The sequence below is a fragment of the Oncorhynchus clarkii genome, chromosome 5, assembly GCF_045791955.1.
Source record: "Oncorhynchus clarkii lewisi isolate Uvic-CL-2024 chromosome 5, UVic_Ocla_1.0, whole genome shotgun sequence".
In the NCBI taxonomy this organism is placed as follows: domain Eukaryota; kingdom Metazoa; phylum Chordata; class Actinopteri; order Salmoniformes; family Salmonidae; genus Oncorhynchus; species Oncorhynchus clarkii.
The window spans coordinates 72951050-72974377 of NC_092151.1; the positions used below are offsets into that span (position 1 = coordinate 72951050).

The 23328-nt window shown below is 46.5% G+C and overlaps 1 protein-coding gene across 1 annotated transcript in view; it reads right to left on the reverse strand.

Moving 5' to 3' along the window:
- The window catches only part of LOC139409362 (sec1 family domain-containing protein 2-like), a 170277-nt gene that overhangs the window by 56559 nt on the left and 90390 nt on the right, over positions 1-23328 (reverse strand). The window contains exon 5 of the mRNA XM_071154401.1: positions 19744-20047. Coding sequence (XP_071010502.1) covers positions 19744-20047 — 304 coding nt within the window. The remainder of the gene's footprint in view (positions 1-19743; positions 20048-23328) is intronic.

The following is a 23328-nucleotide window of genomic DNA, read 5'->3' on the forward strand; positions in this document are numbered from 1 at the left end:
AGTGCCTTGCTCAAGGGCACATCGGCAGATTTTTCACCTAGTCGGCTCGAGGATTCAAATCAACGCTCTTAACCGGTAGGCTACCTGCTGCCACACAAAAACTGTGCACATACATCTATAACATTGAGGAGGACAGAGAGACAGCAGTGTGCCCCGACTGATGAAAATACATGATTAACCTTTGATCCTCATTCTGTTCTGTGTTAGTGTGTGTGAAAGAGTGTGTGTGTTGAATGATAACTATGATATGGGGCTAACTGTCAAGGGAGACAGATAATGTGAATGTGGAGGAGCTGTGTGTGTTGTGTTCAGATCCTGTGATAATGTGTTTAGGGCTGGGGGGTTGTGGGTAGATAAGAGGAGGGGGGAGTGGCCTCTCCCCTCTGGTGGTCCCTGGGTGCTCCTGGTCTGAATTACGTGGGGGGCGGTGTACAGTGGAATGAATGTTTGTGTCTGATCTCTGAAACCACAATGACCTGAGAGACAAGGAGGCAAGGCATGGGAACTTGGTAGCGGTGTGTGTGTGTGTGTGTGAGTGAATAAGTAGCTCTTTCTGCATCTGTATGAATATGCGAGTGTGTGTATTTGCGTGAGTGTTTATTGACTCTGTAAAACCATTACTGTGAAAACAGAGTGGACGGGAGTGATTGTGAGACAGAGCAGTGGGTTTAATTTGATACCTGAAACCCAAATAAACCCTCAGACCTGCCAGATCTGCACTTAGAGCTACAATAAACCCTGCTGATACCTGACACTATACCTGTTTACATGCTCATCAGTCAACACACAGACAGCCAGCCAGCCAACCACACACAGCCAGCCAGCCAGCCAAAGCCAGCCAGCCAACCACACACAGCCAGCCAGCCACACACAGCCAGCCAGTCAGTCACACACAGCCAGCCAGCCAACCACACACATCCAGCCAGTCAGCCACACACAGTCAGCCAGTCAGCCACACACAGTCAGCCAGCCAGCCAGCCACACACAGCCAGCCAGCCTCACACACACACACAGCCAGCCAGCCACACACAGGCTTCCTATAGAAACAGATTTGTAAAAATGTTTGCAAAAAGACATTCTGGATTTTTTTAGGCAGTAAAAGGGGGGTTAGGCTACATTTCTGAAACCCAGGCAAAAATGACCCGTTTGAAAAACATGAAGACAGCATCAATAGCCATAACTCTCAGTGAATGGTAGATTGGGGTGGGACCAAACAGAGCCTGGTGATTGAAGCCACATGTTGAGGCACAGTACAGATCACACACACTCATGACTTGATTGATTAATTGAGAGTTGCTCTTTTCCTCCCTAAAACACCAAGTTACACAGAAAAGTCAAAGCAGATACCAAGTATGGGTCATACAGTACACTATACACTACTATTACCCCCCCCCCCCTTCTCAAAAATGCACACACACACACATGCTAAAATGCATACACACTCAGAAATGATCAAATTCACCATGAGGGGTTCAGATCCAGTCACACACACTACCGGGGCGGCAGGTAGCCTAGTGGTTAGAGCATGGAACTAGTAGCTGAAAGGTTGCAAATCCAATCCCCGAGCTGACAAGGTAAAAAAAAAAAAATCTGTAATTGAAAATAAGAATTTGTTCTTAACTGACTTGCCAAGTTAAATAAAGGTTAAATAAAAATAAAAACCTCTGAGGACTGACTCAGGCAGAACATACAGTACAAGTATACTGTACTTAGAGCAGACCTACAGTGATATACTGTACTTAGAGCAGACCTACAGTGATATACTGTACTTAGAGCAGACCTACAGTGATATACTGTACTTAGAGCAGACCCACAGTGATATACTGTACTTAGAGAAGACCCACAGTGATATACTGTACTTAGAGCAGACCCACAGTGATATACTGTACTTAGAGCAGACCCACAGTGATATACTGTACTTAGAGCAGACCCACAGTGATATACTGTACTTAGAGCAGACCTACAGTGATATACTGTACTTAGAGCAGACCTACAGTGATGTACTGTACTTAGAGCAGACCTAGTCAGTGATATACTGTACTTAGAGCTGACCTACAGTGATATACTCGACTTAGAGCAGACCTACAGTGATATACTGTACTGAGAGCAGACCTACAGTCACAGTGATATACTGTACTGATAGCAGACCTATAGTGATATACTGTACTGATAGCAGACCTACAGTGATATACTGTACTTAGAGCAGACCTACAGTGATATACTGTACTTAGAGCAGACCTACAGTGATATACTGTACTTAGAGCATACCTACAGTGATATACTGTACTGAGAGCAGACCTACAGTGATATACTGTACTGAGAGCAGACCTACAGTGATATACTGTACTGATAGCAGACCTACAGTGATATACTGTACTGATAGCAGACCTACAGTGATATACTGTACTGATAGCAGACCTACAGTGATATACTGTACTGATAGCAGACCTACAGTGATATACTGTACTGATAGCAGACCTACAGTGATATACTGTACTTAGAGCAGACCTACAGTGATATACTGTACTTAGAACATACCTACAGTGATATACTGTACTTAGAGCAGACCTACAGTGATATACTGTACTTAGAGTAGACCTACAGTGGTATACTGTACTTAGAGCAGACCTACAGTGGTATACTGTACTTAGAGCAGACCTACAGTGATATACTGTACTTAGAGCAGACCTACAGTGATATACTGTACTAAGAGCAGACCTACAGTGATATACTGTACTTAGAGCAGACCTACAGTGATATACTGTACTTAGAGCAGACCTACAGTGATATACTGTACTTAGAGCAGACCTACAGTGATATACTGTACTTAGAGCAGACCTACAGTAATATACTGTACTTAGAGCAGACCTAGTCAGTGATATACTGTACTTAGAGCAGACCTAGTCAGTGATATACTCGACTTAGAGCAGACCTACAGTGACGTACTGTACTTAGAGCAGACCTACAGTGACGTACTGTACTTAGAGCAGACCTACAGTGATATACTGTACTTAGAGCAGACCTACAGTGACGTACTGTACTTAGAGCAGACCTACAGTGATGTACTGTACTTAGAGCAGACCTACAGTGATGTACTGTACTTAGAGCAGACCTACAGTGATGTACTGTGACGACTGTCTGCTGTACTCTTTGCTCTTGTTATTAGGATGTTGGTGGGCGGAGCTGGGAGGGTCGTCAGCGACATGGGGGTCCCGGGATAAATACACCTCTTCCCCATTCACTGAGGAGACTCTCTCCATGCAGACACACTGTTAGATTTTGGTTGTGGCATTTTTTGTTTGTTTGCTTTGGCACCTTTCAGCACCCCTCATTATCACATTTATGCATGCACCACTCACTTACACTACTGATTACTGACTAATACCATTGTTAATTGTACTTACGTTACCTCAGTTAAAATATATTTTTGTTATTCCTTATCTCCACATTGTCTCGGACTTCGAGCCGGTTCGTGACAAGTGGGGGCTCGTCTGGGATCTTGAAGGTGTTGTGTTTGGGAGAAAACGTGGAGTTAACGTTAAACTCTGTAGGTGCTCTGTTTGCATCTTTTGTTACAGCTTGTTTGAGTTGTAATGTTTGGTGCCCAGTGTTGGTTCCCTTTGTTTGTTTAGTAAACTTGCCACTGTGGTGGATAGGTGGTTGTGTGTTGCGTTGGAGGGAGTACCTTGGTTAGTTTCCAGGCCCCTGCCCAGGCTGGAGACTCTTGCTCTACTCGCTGTTGGGACGTCGGTCCGAGGAGGTGAGTACAATCAGCTGTGTACCTCAGTGGGAGATTTGGGTAGGGTAGTGATACTTGCTACCCAGAGCTATAGCCTTTTTTTCCCCTGTTAGGCTTAGCGACATGTTTTACTTTGGAATATGTTGGGCATGGTTATTTAGTTATTTTTGTGTGGTGTCTGGACTGAGCAGTTGTCTCGGGGCACATGGCTTGGGGGAATCTGCCAGCGTGTTGTTTTTTCTTTCGTCCCCCACTTGCCAGCGGGCTACAGTGCGTAATTACCCACCACAAATCCATACAAAGACTAGGGTTGAGTTATTGTAGGTTTTGGGGAAGCTCCATATATATCTCATCTCTCTTCTGTGGTGCCCAGTGTGACTGTCATCTCTCTCTTGTTGTGGTTCGGTCTGGTGTGCCCAGCAGAGGGGAAGAGCAAGATTTTTTGTTGTTGTTGTATTTACTTGTGACTAAGGCATCTAATGTAGACGAGTTCATTCGCTTTCCATCAGAGGAACTGTTAGAATTATGTACTAAAGAACAGCTGTTGAAGATCACTGATCACTACCAGGTTGAAATTAGTGATAAATGTCAAATTCTGTTCAGTTGATATTGAAGGCCAATCTGATGGAGAGTGGTATTCTTGAAGTTGCAACTGCCGAGGACTCGCCACCACCTCAGCCGTTTCCCGGTTTTGTTAATGGCCAAGTGGTCGGTCTGTCTTTTAAACACCAGAAAGAACTGCTTCTGTTACAGCTAGAGCGTGATTGTGAGAAGCTAGAGCGTGATTGTGAGAAGCTAGAGCATGAAAAATAATTGGCATATAAACAAGATTTGGGGCAGCTAAAACCAACAGACGGCTAGAGTTGGTTAGGGAAATAAGGCTCTCGGGAGAGTTTGCTCTGGGAAGGTGACCCAGATTTACCTAGGGGTCGTGCCCGGACTCACTTGATATTTTTGGAAACTAACGGGTGTTGCCAAGATTTAATGAGAAGGACCCTGAGACGTTATTTTTGTTGGAGCTTGTTGCTGATGCGCTCGCTCGTGCGCCCTGTCCCTGAATGTCTACGTGACTGACCACTGTTTATTTTGTTTGATATTGTCCTGTTCTGTCGCTCCCGTCGTCTCTTCTGGTCTCGTATTCTTCTTTCCTCTTAAAGGTTGCTTCCTGTGTGCAAAGGTTGCTGAGGTCTAGGGAGGACGAGGTTGGCTGGGGCAAGTGGAAGTGTGAACACCTCATGGATTTGGGACGCAGGCTGGGTCAATTTGGGACGCAGGCTGGGTCTTTTACTTGGATGCAGGGCAGTATTTTGTTTGACACTGGTATGGTGTTCCGGGGTCCTGGTTGGTCCACGGTTTTGTGGGGTGTGACGACCCTCCCGCTCTGTCTGCCATATTCTTTCTTTACTCTTGTTAGGTACACTAGACCTCACTGACTGACTCCCCAGACGGTCCAATTTTTGTTTGTTTAATATTCTTGTGGGGATTTCTGGTTCCCATAAGTTTAGTTAAACACGTACAAACACGGGTTGTGCCCTCTGGAAAGTGTGTGAGCCCATGCAGCCTGAGGGCAGAGGGGTATAGTCATTAACCCCAGGAGCAGTAGCTTATAGAAATGGGTTACAATAACACACAGCACTACCAGCCACACAGGCTCCACCCATCACAATACACACAGAGTCCTATGGAAACCCACTAAACTAATACACTGTGAAAGAGCAATAAAGAGGTGTTATGAGGACTTACATAAAACGCATTGTTTAAGCAAACCTATCAAATGTTGTACAGTAGATACCAAAATATATTTTGATGAGAAAGTATTTATAAGTGACAGTGTGCATATCTTACTGAGCCTGATAAAGAATGGTACAACATTAAAGACGTGTGTGTGTATGTGTGTGTTGGGGCTCTTGACTGGTGCAGTGACGCATGGAGGCCCTACAGGAGGCCTGTGTTCCCACCTGAGACCCAGAGGGGGTCTGACTGGGCGAAGTGGGTTGGAGCTGGAGAGTGTTACTGTACAAATACACGCGTGTAGAATTGAGGGTCATAAAAAACGTGTTACTATCTGAAGACTTTCATGTTGCACTGAAAATGTTACATTTTGTTAAGTAATCAACAATTGTGAGCAAAAACATCCGTCTCAATTTCCTTTGCCAACACTGAGATTATCTATTAGAATAGGGATCCTAAGGCACTTCCAGAGTTGGGGAACTTGTTTTTGGCCATTTTAAAGCTAATTTCCTGCAATTTTAAACATTTTGCCATGTCTTATGTGTGTTCATGTGATATGAGTGACTCAAACATTACAACAAAATGAAATAATTGTTTGCTGACAAGGACCAGTTGATCTGGACATTTCTGACAAATTATAAATAGCTCTAAGGTACTGTATTCAATGACTGACAAGACAAGAGGAAAACTGCTGATGGACTACCCAATTTCGAAATTGTGCATTTTACAACTCAGTTTTTCTTTGGCGGGGGGGCCATCCGCACCCCCTCTGCTGACCCCCTCCCCCCTACAGTTTGGGAACCACTGTATGCATGAGTAGGTGTTTTATGAATATGAAAAGAGTTAGAGAACAACTGTGTACTACTAACCAACACTACAGTGATGTGTTACTCAGGAGCCAGGAATCCTTCCAGCAGCCAATATGAAGGAGAGAGGCAGGGTTGGCAGAGAGAGGGAGCCAACAGGAAATGGGGAAATTAGAACCATATATCCCGTAAGTCAATAACACAAAACACATTCTTAGGATTTGCTATCTCAACAAAGTAGAGGGGAAATTAAAAGGCAGCCAAAAATAGTGGTTGTTTGAACAGGGGAGTCAGAGGCAGGCTGAGGGGATCCACAGGTCTGACAGTATGAAGGCTCTGAGGGTTTACATGTAGGGTGTCCAATCAGAAACTCATCGTTTGACCACTGAGTAAAATAATTGTGTAGATAATCCTCTAAGAAAATCAATGGTTCAAACCTCATGTCTCTTATAATCTGTTAAAAACCTATTTGAGATTTTACCCTTGTATGATGGTCAAAAATAGGGCAACTAAATCAATGGAGGCCAGAGAAAATCAGAGAAAAAAATCATGGCGCCAGCCAGGCTGGATGCTGTGTGAGAATTAAAACTACCTGACAGGCTTACCATTGAACTTGTCATATTTCTTCTCAAATCTGGAGGACATAAAACATATAGAGGTAAGATAGACGTCGATTTTGAGACGACGTGTAGTATTTTCATTTTTTAGGACTCGCAGTTCATAATGTGAAGTTCCTGTTCTTTTTTGAAGACTTCTCACAAAAACAATCGTAACTCTGTGAAATGTCAACAGAGCGTACCCCAAGCTTTTTCATTTCAAGGCCTGTCAAAACATTTAATTCAGCTTGTGCTAATTTTGACGACGACCACAAAGTGTGAAATCCTCAAGTTTTGCCGATAAAGATGCATTGCTCTGTCAGAGTTCGGTGCTTATTTTCAGATGTATTAGGTTATGAAATCCAACTTTTGGAATATAATGTTAATGATATGTTAGAGAAAGACCCCAATGAATGATTCAGAATATGACAAAACATATTTGTCTTAGTAAAATGTATTTTATAACATAAAGAAGTGAAATGTCATCACCAAAGCATGTTTTCACCCTAGCGAATGACCCATTAGGAGCAAGGTGTTTGTGTGTACACTAAGCTGACACACTACAACACACCAGATATTTCAGAGAGCGGTGAGATGACAGGGCTCCTCTACAAAGGGCATCTCACCCAGTAAAGTATGCACAGTTCTAGCATCCATAGCATCATATCGATCTCCATCCCTCTCTCCATCTCTCAGTATGAGAGGTTCACCTGGGTTTAAACAGAGTTTAGCCGAACCAAAGTGAGAGGGGGGAGCTCATAGATGGAGCGCAGACAGAAAGCAGCTGTCAGCATCAAAGAGCGGAGCAGACCTTGTGTGTCTGTGCGAGCCAGCGGGAGACAGACAGACAGCCTGAGAGGACCAAGACACAGACGTGTCTCATTCAGAGCAGATAAGAGGGAGAGAGAGAAGATGGAGAACGTGAGTGTGTTTTTATGTGCAAGGAAGAGAGGAAGAGACAGCAAAATGGAAAGAAAACAGACGACAAAGGAGAACGAGTGATAGAAAGAGAGCTTGAGTTAAAGAGAGAAAGAGGACGGTGAGACCGTGAGAGTGAGTGTTCTGTATTTACTCAGGCCAGAGCTTATTAGAGACCCTGATCCCCTTCCTCTGTGGAGCAGAACACCAACAGCACAGGAAGAACACTCATCTCCCTCAAGGTCAGGGGGAGGAAACCCTGGTCCTGGAGTGGAGCAGGCACTTCATGTTTTTGACATGGGAGATCAGGAGTGTTGAATTTAGGCAATCACTGAACTGGTCAGGAGTGGCACCTATTTGGAACTAAATCCTGCAGTACCTGTGGCCTATCCCCGCTCTAGGCACTCACTACTGCTGCTGGGGGAACTGCTGCTGCTGCTGGGGGAACTGCTGCTGCTGCTGGGGGAACTGCTGCTGCTGCTGGGGGAACTGCTGCTGCTGCTGGGGGAACTGCTGCTGCTGCTGGGGGAACTGCTGATACTGCTGGGGGAACTGCTGATGCTGCTGGGGGAACTGCTGATGCTGCTGGGGGAACTGCTGATGATGCTGGGGGAACTGCTGATGCTGCTGGGGGAACTGCTGCTGCTGCTGGGGGAACTGCTGCTGCTGCTGGGGGAACTGCTGCTGCTGCTGGGGAAACTGCTGATACTGCTGGGGGAACTGCTGCTGCTGCTGGGGGAACTGCTGCTGCTGCTGGGGGAACTGCTGATACTGCTGGGGGAACTGCTGATACTGCTGGGGGAACTGCTGCTACTGCTTCTACTGGGGGAACTGCTGCTGGGGGAACTGCTGCTACTGCTTCTACTGGGGGAACTGCTGCTGGAAGAACTGCTGCTACTGCTTCTACTGGGGGAACTGCTGCTGGAAGAACTGCTGCTACTGCTTCTACTGGGGGAACTGCTGCTGGAAGAACAGCTGCTTCTACTGCTGCTCCTGGGGGAACTGCTGCTTCTAAAGCTGCTACTGCTGGGGGAGCTGCTGCTACTGCTGGGGGAACTGCTGCTACTGCTGGGGGAACTGCTGCTACTGCCGCTGGAAGAACTGCTGCTACTGCCGCTGGAAGAACTGCTGCTACTGCCGCTGGAAGAACTGCTGCTACTGCCGCTGGAAGAACTGCTGCTACTGCCGCTGGAAGAACTGCTGCTACTGCCGCTGGAAGAACTGCTGCTACTGGAACTGCTGCTACTGCCGCTGGAAGAACTGCTGCTACTGCTACTGGTGGAACTGCTGCTACTGCTACTGCTGCTGGTGGAACTGCTGCTACTGCTTCTACTGGGGGAACTGCTGCTGGGGGAACTGCTGCTACTGCTTCTACTGGGGGAACTGCTGCTGGAAGAACTGCTGCTACTGCTTCTACTGGGGGAACTGCTGCTGGAAGAACTGCTGCTACTGCTTCTACTGGGGGAACTGCTGCTGGAAGAACAGCTGCTTCTACTGCTGCTACTGCTGGGGGAACTGCTGCTACTGCCGCTGGAAGAACTGCTGCTACTGCCGCTGGAAGAACTGCTGCTACTGCCGCTGGAAGAACTGCTGCTACTGCCGCTGGAAGAACTGCTGCTACTGCCGCTGGAAGAACTGCTGCTACTGCCGCTGGAAGAACTGCTGCTACTGGAACTGCTGCTACTGGAACTGCTGCTACTGGAACTGCTGCTACTGCCGCTGGAAGAACTGCTGCTACTGCTACTGCTGCTGGTGGAACTGCTGCTACTGCTGCTGGTGGAACTGCTGCTACTGCTGCTGGTGGAACTGCTGCTACTGCTGCTGGTGGAACTGCTGCTACTGCTGCTGGTGGAACTGCTGCTACTGCTGCTGGTGGAACTGCTTCTACTGCTGCTGGTGGAACTGCTTCTACTGCTACTGCTGCTGGAGGAACTGCTGCTGGAAGAACTGCTGCTGGAAGAACTGCTGCTGGAAGAACTGCTGCTGGAAGAACTGCTGCTGGAAGAACTGCTGCTGGAAGAACTGCTGCTACTGCTGCTGGAAGAACTGCTGCTACTGCTGCTGGAAGAACTGCTGCTACTGCTGCTGGAAGAACTGCTGCTACTGCTGCTGGAAGAACTGCTGCTACTGCTGCTGGAAGAACTGCTGCTACTGCTACTGCTGGAACTGCTGCTACTGCTACTGGTGGAACTGCTGCTACTGCTACTGCTGCTGGTGGAACTGCTTCTACTGCTGCTGGTGGAACTGCTGCTACTGCTGCTGGTGGAACTGCTTCTACTGCTACTGCTGCTGGAGGAACTGCTGCTGGAAGAACTGCTGCTGGAAGAACTGCTGCTACTGCTGCTGGAAGAACTGCTGCTGCTGCTGCTGGAAGAACTGCTGCTACTGCTGCTGGAAGAACTGCTGCTACTGCTGCTGGAAGAACTGCTGCTACTGCTGCTGGAAGAACTGCTGCTACTGCTGCTGGAAGAACTGCTGCTACTGCTGCTGGAAGAACTGCTGCTACTGCTGCTGCTGGGGGAACTGCTGCTACTGCTGCTGGGGGAACTGCTGCTACTGCTGCTGGGGGAACTGCTGCTACTGGAACTGCTGCTACTGCTGCTGGGGGAACCTGCTGCTACTGGAACTGCTGCTACTACTGCTGGGGGAACTGCTGCTACTGGAACTGCTGCTACTGCTGCTGGGGGAACTGCTGCTACTGGAACTGCTGCTACTGCTTCTACTGGAACTGCTGCTACTGCTGCTGGGGGAACTGCTGCTACTGCTGCTGGGGGAACTGCTGCTACTGCTGCTGGGGGAACTGCTGCTGGAACTGCTGCTACTGCTGCTGGTGGAACTGCTGCTGGTGGAACTGCTGCTACTGCTGCTGGTGGAACTGCTGCATCTTCCACCTGAGGGCACAGCTAGAAGCAGCAGCTACACCAGTGATGCTGAAACTGATTGACACCCATCTGTAATTTCTCAGGAACCGTGTAAGAGAGGAGATGTGGAACATTGGGTTTGAGTGAGTCACAAGTCTACTGGTCAGTAGGGAGAGATGGGAAGAAGCACTAAGATAAGCCTGTCTGTCTACCACAACACTAAACAGACAGTAAAGAGAGAGGGAGAAAGGAACAGACATTAACCAGCATATCAAAACACAGGATCAAACAAAACACAGTGAGGGGTTGGAGTAGGGGGAGCTGCAGGGGGAGGAGAGGGGAGAGGGGGGGCTGCAGGGGGGGGGGGGGGCTTCAGGGGGGGGAGAGGGGAGAGGGGGAGCTGCAGGGGGAAGAGTAGGGGGAGGAGAGGGGAAGAGTAGGGGGAGGAGAGGGGGAGGGGGGGCTGCAGGGAGACGTCGGGGGCAGTAGGGGGAGACGTCGGGGGCAGTAGGGGGAGACGTCGGGGGCAGTAGGGGGAGACGTAGGGGGAGACGTCGGGGGCAGTAGGGGGCGACGTCGGGGGCAGTAGGGGGCGACGTAGGGGGCAGTAGGGGGAGACGTCGGGGGCAGTAGGGGAAGGAGGAGAGGGGGCAGTAGGGGAGACGTCTTGGGCAGTAGGGAGAGGAGAGAGGGCAGTAGGGGGAGGAGAGAGGGCAGTAGGGGAGATGTAGGGGGAGGAGAAGGGGGGCAGTAGGGGGAGGAGAAGGGGGGCAGTAGGGGGAGGAGAAAAGGGGGAAGTATGGGGAGAAGAGGGGGCAGTAGGGAGAGGAGAAAAGGGGGAAGTATGGGGAGAAGAGGGGGCAGTAGGGAGAAGAGGGGGCAGTAGGGGAAGGAGAGAGGGCAGTATGGGAAGGAGAGAGGGCAGTATGGGAAGGAGAGAGGGCAGTAGGGAAAGGAGAGAGGGCAGTAGGGAAAGGAGAGAGGGCAGTAGGGATAGGAGAGAGGGCAGTAGGGAGAGGAGAACGGGGGCATCCCCCCTGGCTTTGAGGAACACCTGGCCTCCTGACAGGAAATGACCTGGACAGCACGAGCAGAGCCGAACGGCAGGAGAGCTTCCATCTGGCATCAGGGCCGTAGTAGAGGAACACACTTCCACGCCTAGGAGGAGCACACACAACCACTAAGACCAGAACTAGCAATCTAGTCCCTCTAGATCTACTGTCCAGTATTGAGTAACACCACAGTATCAGTCTTTTCCCCCCTACTACTGCTCAGTACAGCCAGTCCTCTTGTCCCTTCACAAACATCTAATGTAGGCCAGAGGTTAAAAAAATAGGGCACAAATGTCTTTATAGCTAAGGAAAGCTGTCACATATAATCCTCAGAAGTCCCAAAGCAACTATATTTAAAATATGTATTATAATTTCATGCAGTAATTGTAAAGGGAAAACAAGTCAATCACAGAGTAACTTGAGCTGAGTGAGAGATAGCTAGTAGAGAGTAGATAAGAGCAGTAGGAATGAGGGGAAAGAGAGAGAAAGAGGCAGAGGAAGAGAGAGCGAGGGGACAGTTTGCGGAGGAAAGCATGTACAGAGTGACAGGTCATCTCTCACTGCTGTCTGGAATCCGTAATGTAAACAGGCTCTTCCACAGCAGCCAGATAAAACACAGATATACAGTAAAACACTGAGCACTCTGGGAACAGGAGCACACACAGACCTTTGTCTATTGAGACTCCTCAAACTCTCCCCCTATCTGCCTCTCTGTATAGTATGTGTGATGCAGATACAATAGAAGTTTCATATGACAGGATGACCCTCCCCCCATGTGGGTAGTTCTGGGGCTGAGAGGGGAGAGAGACATGGGGGGTAAGGGGGGTCAGAAGACAGAGAGGAAAGAGAGACACTGGGGAGTAGAGAGGACAGGAGGCCCAACAGGACCTCTCCACTGACCCTGTGTTATAGGGTGACCACAGCCTCCACTGATGCGTGTGCAGGGGCCAGCAGGGCCAATGTCACAGCGTTCCTCTGAGCCAGTGTGTGTGTGTGTGTGTGTGTGTATGTGTGTGAGAGAAAGAGAAAGTGTGTTTGAGTGTAATACAATTCCCTCTGGGCTTATATCTGCTTACGACTAGCCTTTTATGGATGTGCATTTCCTGTCATAAATACACAGAGGAGGAATTCTGAGCTGAGGTTTAACACCCTCCACAAAGCAGACGGTAGGACTGGAGGTGTAAACAACACATTGGAAGTGGTCTAGAGATGGTCCCAGGGTTAAAACCTATATTCCAATGGTAGACCTTCAAAACAGGATTACTGTGGATGAAGGGAACAGGCTGTCTGTATTACTGTACACACTGATGACTACAAGGAAGTGAAGTGGGCTGAGTGTAACACACACACACTCCCGTGGTCTAACCTCCTGACCGGTTGTGTCCTGCATTGGAGTAGTTTAATTTCTGTTGATTAAAGCCTGGGGATCCGTGTGTGTGTGTATTTGTAGAGGGGGTCGATGGGTTGATCTGAGAAAAGTCTTCCAATTAAAAATGAGACAAATTTTGAGTCATTTCATGAATGCAGTGAAACTGGGGAAATAATCTTAATCAAGCCTAATCACCCTCATGCTCCGCTTCCCCTGTAACTAGCTCTCTGCTGCAGGGCCTGGGAGAGAGAGGGAGGAATGAACAGAGAGAGGGGGGAGAAGGGGGAGGGAAAAGACAGAAGAAAGGAGAAAGAAAAAGAGAGCGAGAGCTGATGGGTGAGTGTAAAATAACTTTTATGTCCCAGGACTTCTCCCGTCCATGGAGACAGAACGCATTGCCATGCCAACCTAAACAGCTTCTTTGGGGAGGTCCGTCTGTCCCGTCACTCCCTGCTCCCCCTCACACACCCCAAGGACAGAATGGAAAACAAATCCAACTAGTGTGTGTGTGAGAGACAGGGGTGCTCAGAACATACTTAGGTTAGAGTCATTAAAACTTGTTTTTCAACCACTCCACAAATGTCTTGTTAACAAACTATAGTTTTGGCAAGTCGGTTAGGACATCTACTTTGTGCAAGACAAGTAATTTTTCCAACAATTGTTTACAGACAGATTATTTCACTTATAATTCATTGTATCACAATTCCAGTGGGTCAGAAGTTTACATACACTAAGTTGACTGTGCCTTTAAACAGCTTGGAAAATTCCAGATAATGATGTCATGGCTTTAGAAGCTTCTGATAGGCTAATTGAGTCAATTGGAGGTGTACCTGTTGATGTATTTCAAGGCCTACCTTCAAACACAGTGCCTCTTTACTTGACATCATGGGAAAATCTAAAGAAATCATCCAAGACCTCAGAAAAAAAATTGTAGACCTCCACAAGTCTGGTTCATCCTTGGGAGCAATTTCCAAACGCCTGAAGATACCACATTCATCTAAAAAAAAACAATAGTACTAAAGTATAAACACCATGGGACCACACAGCCGTCATACCGCTCAGGAAGGAGATGCATTCTGTCTCCTAGAGATGAACATACTTTGGCGCGAAATGTACAAATCAATTCCAGAGCAACAGCAAAGGACCTTGTGAAGATGCTGGAGGAAACAGGTACAAAAGTATCTATATCCACAGTAAAACAAGCCCTATATCAACATGACCTGAAAGGCCACTCAGCAAGGAAGAAGCCACTGCTCCAAAACCGCCATAAAAAATCCAGACTACGGTTTGCAACTGCACATGGGGACAAATATCATACTTTTTGGAGAAATGTCCTCTGGTCTGATGAAACAAAAATAGAACTGTTTGACCATCATCATGTTTGGAGGAAAAAGGGGGAGGCTTGTAAGCTGAAGAACACCGTCCCAACCGTGAAGCATGGGAGTGGTGCTTTGCTGCAGGAGTGACTGGTGCACTTCACAAAATAGATGGCATCATGAGGTAGGAAAATTATGTGGATATATTGAAGCAACATCTCAAGACATCAGTCAGGAAGTTAAAGCTTGGTCGCAAATGGGTCTTCCAAATGGACACTGACCCCAAGCATACTTCCAAAGTTGTGGCAAAATGGCTTAAGGACAACAAAGTCAAGGTATTGGAGTGGCCATCACAAAGCCCTGACCTCAATCCTGTAGAAAATGTGTGGGCAGAACTGGAAAAGCGTGTGCGAGCAAGGAGGCCTACAAACCTGACAGTTACACCAGCTCTGTCAGGAGGAATGGGCCAAAATTCATCCAACTTATTGTGGGAAGCTTGTGGAAGGCTACCCGAAACGTTTGACCTAAGTTAAACAATTTAAAGGCAATGCTACCAAATACTAATTGAGTGAATGTAAACTTCTGACCCACTGGGAATGTGATGAAAGAAATAAAAGTTGAAAATAGTCACTGACATTTCACATTCTTAAAATAAAGTGGTGATCCTAACTGACCTAAAACAGGGCATTTCTACTAGGATTAAATGTCAGGAATTGTGAAAAACTGAGTTTAAATGTATTTGGCTAAGGTGTACGTAAACTTTCGACAACTGTAAAATAGTGAAAGTCCAGTAAAATATACGTCCCGTAAACCCCCGTCCTCCCACGGCTTACAGTAAGTCACCATCACCCATCCTGCACAGGCTAAAACACAATCATGGGACAGAGCCTGGACTGGGATTTCACACTCACTGTAAATACATACTCTCCTATAACTGGAGCAGAGAATACACACACACATAGATATACACCATCGTATCACACACACACAAATATACACCATCGTATCACACACACACACGATATACACCATCGTATCACACACACACAGATATACACCATCGTATCACACACACACACACACGTATCACACACACACACACATACACATATATACACCATCGTATCACACACACACACAGATATACACCATCGTATCACAAACACAGATATACACCATCGTATTACACACACAGATATACACATTCACACACACAGATATACACCATCATATTACACACACACACACACACACACCGTATCACACACACACAGATATACACCATCGTATCACACACACAGATATACACCATCGTATCACAAACACACACACACAGACACACCATCGTATCACAGACACAGATACACACCATCGTATCACAAACACACACACACACAGACACACCATCGTATCACAGACACAGATACACACCATCGTATCACAGACACACACCATCGTATCACACACACACAGATACACACCATCATATCACACACACACACAGATACGATGGTGTGTATCACACACACACACAGATATACACCATCGTATCACACACACACACACACACACACACACCATCGTATCACACACACACAGATATACACCATCGTATCACACACACACACACACACACACACACAGATATACACCATCGTATCACACACACACACACACACACACACACAGATATACACCATCGTATCACACACACACACAGATATACACCATCGTATCACACACACACACACACAGATATACACCATCGTATCACACACACACACACACAGATATACACCATCGTATCACACACACACACACACAGATATACACCATCGTATCACACACACACACAGATATACACCATCATATCACACACACACACAGATATACACCATCGTATCACACACACACACACACACACACACACAGATATACACCATCGTATCACACACACACACAGATATACACCATCGTATCACACACACAGATATACACCATCGTATCACACACACAGATATACACCATCGTATCACACACACAGATATACACCATCGTATCACACACACACACACACACAGATATACACCATCGTATCACACACACACACACACACACAGATATACACCATCGTGTCACACACACACACACAGATATACAACATCGTATCACACACACACAGATATACACCATCGTATCACACACACACACAGATATACACCATCGTATCACACACACACACACAGATATACACCATCGTATCACACACACACACAGATATACACCATCGTATCACACACACACACACACACACACACACACACACACACACACACACACACACAAACCCCCATCTTAAGCTACCTCCCACTATGGGACAATAGAGGGGGTGGATGACTGTGTGCTAAACCAAAAATGGGTCTACCCGGGTTGGCAGGAATCCTGACAGGCAATGGAACAAACTCAAGGAGTGACAGAGAATGGGGATGTGGCTATTATGGTGTGTCTGCTGTATCCAACTATGTACAATATGGACCATATGTGCATGAATTTGATGGTATTTGCTGCTGCTGGGTTGAGTTCCTGACCCCATCCCCAGGTCCTGGTGTGTGTATGATTGTGCTGTCAGTGACTCCTTTGAGACATACAGTCCTACACCTTAATACAGCATCAACCAAATGGGAGCCACAGTCAATGTAATAACACCCCATAAACACACACCCCCACGGCTCACTTAAGAAACAAGACTCAAACTATTGGCCTCTATACCTCTGAATATTTGCCACAACCCCCCTCTCCTCCCTCCCTCCTGCCCCCAACATCGATCTCTCACACACTAAAACACAAAACCACAACTGAAAATGAAAATGATCGAAGTGACTATTAAAACTATTTACAGCTTGCACACATCACACACTAACCATGTCTGAGACAGACAGAAAGGAGCCAGCCAATCATCTGCCACATCTGAAAAGTGTGATGAGGCTCATGTCCAATTACAGTCAGCCTCTGCTATTCAGTGACATTATTAGCCAATCATCTTCTACCTCCCACTTCTTGTGTTGACTGCAGAGCACTTGGTTCAAGAGCTCATTTCCTAGTCTGAGCTCGAAGCGGAACCATTTCTTGGCAAACACCATTTCTCCCTTTAATTGAACCCATACTTTAACTTCACTCACAGAACTCATACAGTATTCATTCCACACACACACACACACACACACACACACACACACACACACACACACACACACACACACACACACACACACACACACACACACACACACACACACACACACACACACACACACACACACACACACACACACACACACACACACACACACACACACACCTTTAGGCTACACACTTCCCTTCAATTAAATCCACACTAGACATTCCCTCATTCAGACTCTCCAGGTGTGTGTCAAATTGTTAGTATTTTTGTTCTCTTTGTCCACTTCTTCTTCTCCTCCTCTCAATCCCTTCTTTCCCTGAGAGAGGTTGAGATAATGTCTATTCTCCCGCTGAGGACATGGACAACGCCTCTACTTCCTGTACCCCTCGATCAGCAGCAGCTGATGTTGGTAAACAACATCCCCTCTGACTAGGAGACTCGCAGCTGTTCCTGGGTTTGTTGCGTCTGTGAGTTGGTGTCTGTGCGTGCATGCATTTCTGTGTTTGTGTGTCTTTTGTTATGTGTGTGTGTGTGTGTGTGTGTGTGTGTGTGTGTGTTTTAAACAGGCCATTAGTGCAGCATCATGCTTGTTTGTAGGAGGGATGCGCTGCTCTTCACTGTGTGTCCCTGAAGGCGGTTGTTAGGAGGGTCAGAGTGTAAGAGACTGTTAGCCTGCCTTTAACCTGCTGTGTGTCTGTCTGTTCTGCTAGTCACTCTGTCCGTATGCTCATTCAATCCTCCTCCTGTTATCTAATCTGGTAGTTTGTGTATGTGAGTGTGTGTGTCTGTACAGAATATGTGCTTCATGTGTGTGTCTGTTAAGCCCAGGCTGTTTACTGTAGCCAAGGGGAACAGAAAAGGGGATTTGTAAAAACATTGTTCTCATGGCGACCAGGTTTCACTCAGCATCTGGTTTCTATTTGATTCCTTTAATTGGGATGAATGTGACAATCAATGTTATTCTCTGCTGCTCGGACACAGACGGACCCCTGACTCATATTACACACAAACCATTTCATCTGCAACCATAAAAACCAAATCAACACACAGACGGACACGGATACGCACACACTGCTAAGAAAAAGTCTGCTCTTTCCCAGACACACCTGGTGTGCATTTACAGGGTCATTTCTAGTGAAGTGTTTACAGAGAATCACGTTTTTAACATGGGCTACATCCCTGGACCAGCGCCTGCCAGGAGGCCCTTCAGCCAAATAGGACAGAAAGAGAGAAAAAGAGGCCAGAATTCTTCCTTAGCAGCTTTACAGTGAGAGGGAGAGAAGGAGGCAGAGCGAAAGGGAGCAAGGGAGAGAGAGAACAGAGAGAAAAGGACAGAAGTAAGAGAAAGAGAAAAGGAGAGAGAAGATTTAGATAAACAGAGTGAGAAAACTACCCAACCATGTCCATGTGTGTGATAACTATGGTAATAATAAGCAGTGTAATATTTCCAGGTGTTTGCTAGCTAGAGAAGGTAAAGAGTGGGCCAAACTAAAAGCACCACTAATTATGAGCTATGTGGCTGGGGAGGACTGTGTGTGTAGCTTCAAGGTTAGAGAACCTCAAACTGGGGGAGGTACACTGTGACATGGTGGTACAGAGCTAATTCATCATTCCCAGAGCTGGCCACAAGCCCTGCTGCCACACAGAGACACACAGAGCAGTTGGAGACACACAGACCTGTCCAGACAGAGAGAACAGTTCCAGAGAGACCAGCTCCCGACCACTAGATTGTAAATGTTCTCACGAAGTACATTGCAAGTGGGCAGGGCCCAGCAAAGCTAAGATAGTACACAGACACCAGGGGAGAGGTCAAAGTGCACACACACACACACACACACCCTCTGCAGCAGGTTCCCACAGTCATGTTTGTTACCATGTGACCTGACAGGGGGGTGTGTGAGCGAGAAGCGGGGAGAGAGATGGGTTGTGAAGTCACTAACAGTCCTTCTACCATCAGCAGCACAGAGGTACAAACAACAGTGTCTTCTCCATCTCTCTGCTACCATATGAACAGTTAACTGGGGTCCTTCTAGAATGACTATAAAGTGGTGATACGTTGCATCTGGTTCAGCTTCGTCTTATCGAGAGAATGGTGTAATTTATGGTTACAGTATTAGTGTTCAGCATTGGTGTGCTTCTGTTAAGGTTTTATTATGGTTGTGTTCAGTACTAACCGGTGAGTTTCTGCAGCAGGGGGCTGAGCTCCGCCTCTCTGGTGATGACCAGGGTGAGTGCTCCAATCAGCTCCCTCTCCACCTTTTCCTCCTCCCCTTCATCGTCTGCAGGCTGGGCCTCTCCAGCCAGTGAGTACAGGTAGACAAGCAGCACCAGCAGCTCATCAGGACCACACTCCTCCTCCCCCGACCGGGACCCTGAACTGTACTCTGAGTTGGACCCCTCCTCACCCTTAACAGCACGAGGTTTCATCAGGGGCAGAAGCTGTCGCAGAACACCAGCAAAGTCAGAGTCTCCCAGAGCCTGCAAACCACACAGGATACACAGAGACATTTTAGAGATATGAAGTAGAAACTACAAACTGAGTAACACAAAACACATCAAATCACCACACACATACAGTGCCTTCAGAAAGTGTTCACACCGCTTGACTTTTTCCACATTTTGCTGTGTTAAAGCCTGAATTTAAAATGGAATAAATAGAGATTTTGTGTCACTGATCTACACACATAGTGGTTAACATGAGTTTAAAATTGACTACCCCATCTCTGCACCCCACACATACAATTATCTGTAAGGTCCCTCAGTTGAGCAGTGAATTTCAAGCACAGATTCAACCACAAAGACCAGGGAGGTTTTCCAATGGTTCTCAAAGTAGGGCACCTATTGGTCGATGAGCAAAAAAAAAAAGCAGACATTGAATATCCCTTTGAGTATGGTGAAGTTATTAATTACCCTGTGGATGGTGTATCAATACACCCAGTCAGTACAAAGATACAGGCGCCATTCCTAACTCAGATGCCGGAGAGGAAGGAAACCGCTCAGAGATTTCACCATGAGGCCAATGGTGATTTTAAAGCAGTTACAGTTTAATGGCTGTGATAGGAGATAACTGAGGATGGATCAACAACATCAGTTACTCCACAATACTACCTTAAATTGAAAATAAGTGAAAAGGAAGCCTGTACAGAATAACAAATATTCCAAAAAAGGCATCCTGTATCCAATAAGGCACTAAAGTAATACTGTAAAAAATGTGGCAAAGAAAAACAAAAAAACAAACATTATGTTTGGGGCAAATCCAACAACACATCACTGAGTACCACTTAATATTTTCAAGCATGGTGGTGGCTGCATCATGTTATGGGTGTGCTTGTCATCGGCAAGGACTAAGGAGTTTTTGGAGGATACAAAAAAACGTAGTAGAGCTAAGCACAGGCAAAACCCTAGAGGAAAACCTGGTTCAGTCCGCTTTCCAACAGACACTGGGAGACAAATTCACCTTTCAGCAGGACAATAACCTAAAACAGAAGGCCAAATATACACTGGAGTTGCTTACTAAGACAACCTTGAATGTTACTGATTGGCCTAGTTACAGTTTTGATTTAAAAATCGTCTTGAAAATCTATGGCAAGACTTGAAAATGGCTGTCTAGCAATGATCAACAACCAACTTGACAGAGCTTGAAAAAATGTGTTAAAGAATAATGGGAAAATATTGTACAATCCAGGTGTGGAAGCACTGCTATGGAAAATGTTGAATACAATACCAACACAAAGTCAATGAATGTCTAGATCGGCATGTTTTGGCATTTGCTTATTTTATGACTATGAGTAATCCAGTTTTATGGAAATTATTTTTTACTTTTCTTCATTGTGCATTAATTTTATGATGCAACTGTGTATAAGAAATCATTGACCTGTTCATTGGCATGCATACACACACAGAGCGTGTGTTTTCGTACTGTTTAGGAGCAGTGACCTGTTTCTCGGTGTTGCTGGGAGTGAGTTTGCGCCCATGCTGGTTCTCCCTGTCCTGGCCCACATGATTTTCATACAGCACAATATACAGCCTAACAGTCAGAATGAGCTCATACCCCTATTAACCAGGGGTGTGTGTAGAAAAGAGTGAGAACGAGAGAGGAGAGAGAGATAGAGAGAAGGAAAGAACGTGAGAAAGAGAGAGAAGGAGTGAGATAAGCTGCAGTCAGATGCCTCTGTGGATAGATGAGAATTTAATGAGTGTTAAGACCTCAATGTTCCTCCCAACAAGACAAACAGGCTCTCTCTCTACCCAGCTCCTATCGCTGAGCTCTGAGCCCTGGGGCCTGGTCTGGTCCACTGAGGGGATCCGGTGTCCAACCCATCACAAACTTCCTCTGGGCCCGGGAGAAGGGAATCATCATCAGTACTGCACTAACTGCCTTTGAGAGTGTGCATGTGTGTGAATTCAGACATGGGTTCTGAGAGTACGAGTGCTGATCTGTCCATATAATCTTATTCATTATGGAAAAAAAGCAAAAATGATGCAGCACTCCCACTCTCAGACCCTCTGTGTATACGGGCCCTGGTCTCACGGGCCCAATGATCCAATGACCATCACAGTTAGCACTACCCTCTAGCAGTGTTACACGTGAGAACTAGAGTCTAAATGTGCTTGAAATCTATCTAGGGCAAGTACAGGGCTCCCGAGTGGCGCAGCGGTCTAAGGCACTGCATCTCAGTGCTAGAGGTATCACTACGAATCCAGGCTGTATCACAACTGGCCGTAATTGGGATTCTCATAGGGAGTTGCACAATTGGCCCAGTGTCGTCTGGGTTTGGCCGGAGTAAGCCGTCATTGTAAATAAGAATTTGTTCTTAACTGACTTGACTAGTTAAATAAAGGTTAAATAAAAAATGACTGGAGTGTTGTCAGAGCTCTGAGTCTCCTGTTCTCTTCCAGCTAGGCCTCAGCCCCAGCCAACCACCGCCCCCAAGGGGTATTCAAACACACAAACCAAATCACAGAACACATTTTTCTCCTTAAACATTGTGAAATCAAATACCTTTCCGAGCTGCACTCAAAACTATTTGCCAAACAATGTTTGGGCTCTTTCCCTTCTTTTCTCCATTGTCAGTTGAGAGTAGAGAGGAGAAAGTAGAGAGGAGAAAGTCGAGTCTAGAGAGAGTAGAGAGAAAGTAAAGAGTAGACAGAATGCAGAGAAGAGAAAGTAGAGAGTAGAGAGTAGATAGGAGAATGCAGAGAGTAGAAAGTAGAGAGGAGAGAAAGTAGAGAGTAGAGAGGAGAAAGTAGAGAGGAGAGAGTAGACAGGAGAAAGCAGAAAGGAGAAAGTAGAGGAGAGAGAAAGTAGAGAGTAGAGAGGAGAAAGTAGAAAGTAGAGGAGAAAGTAGAGAGGAGAAAGTAGAGAGGAGAAAGTAGAGAGGAGAGAGTAGAGTTTAGAAAGTAGAGAGGAGAAAGTAGGAGAAAGTAGAGAGGAGAAAGTAGAGAGGAGAGAGTAGAGAGGAGAGAGTAGTGTAGAAAGTAGAGAGGAGAAAGTAGAGGAGAGAGTAGAGTGTAGAGAGGAGAGAGTAGAGTGTAGAGAGGAGAAAGTAGAGAGTAGAAAGTAGAGAGGATAGAAAGTAGAGAGGAGAGAATAGACAGGAGAAAGCAGAAAGGAGAAAGTAGAGGAGAGAGAAAGTAGAGAGTAGAAAGTAGATAGTAGAAAGTAGAGAGGAGAAAGTAGAGAGGAGAAAGTAGAGAGGAGAAAGTAGAGAGGAGAAAGAGAGGAGAGAGTAGAAAGTAGAGAGGAGAAAGTAGAGTGA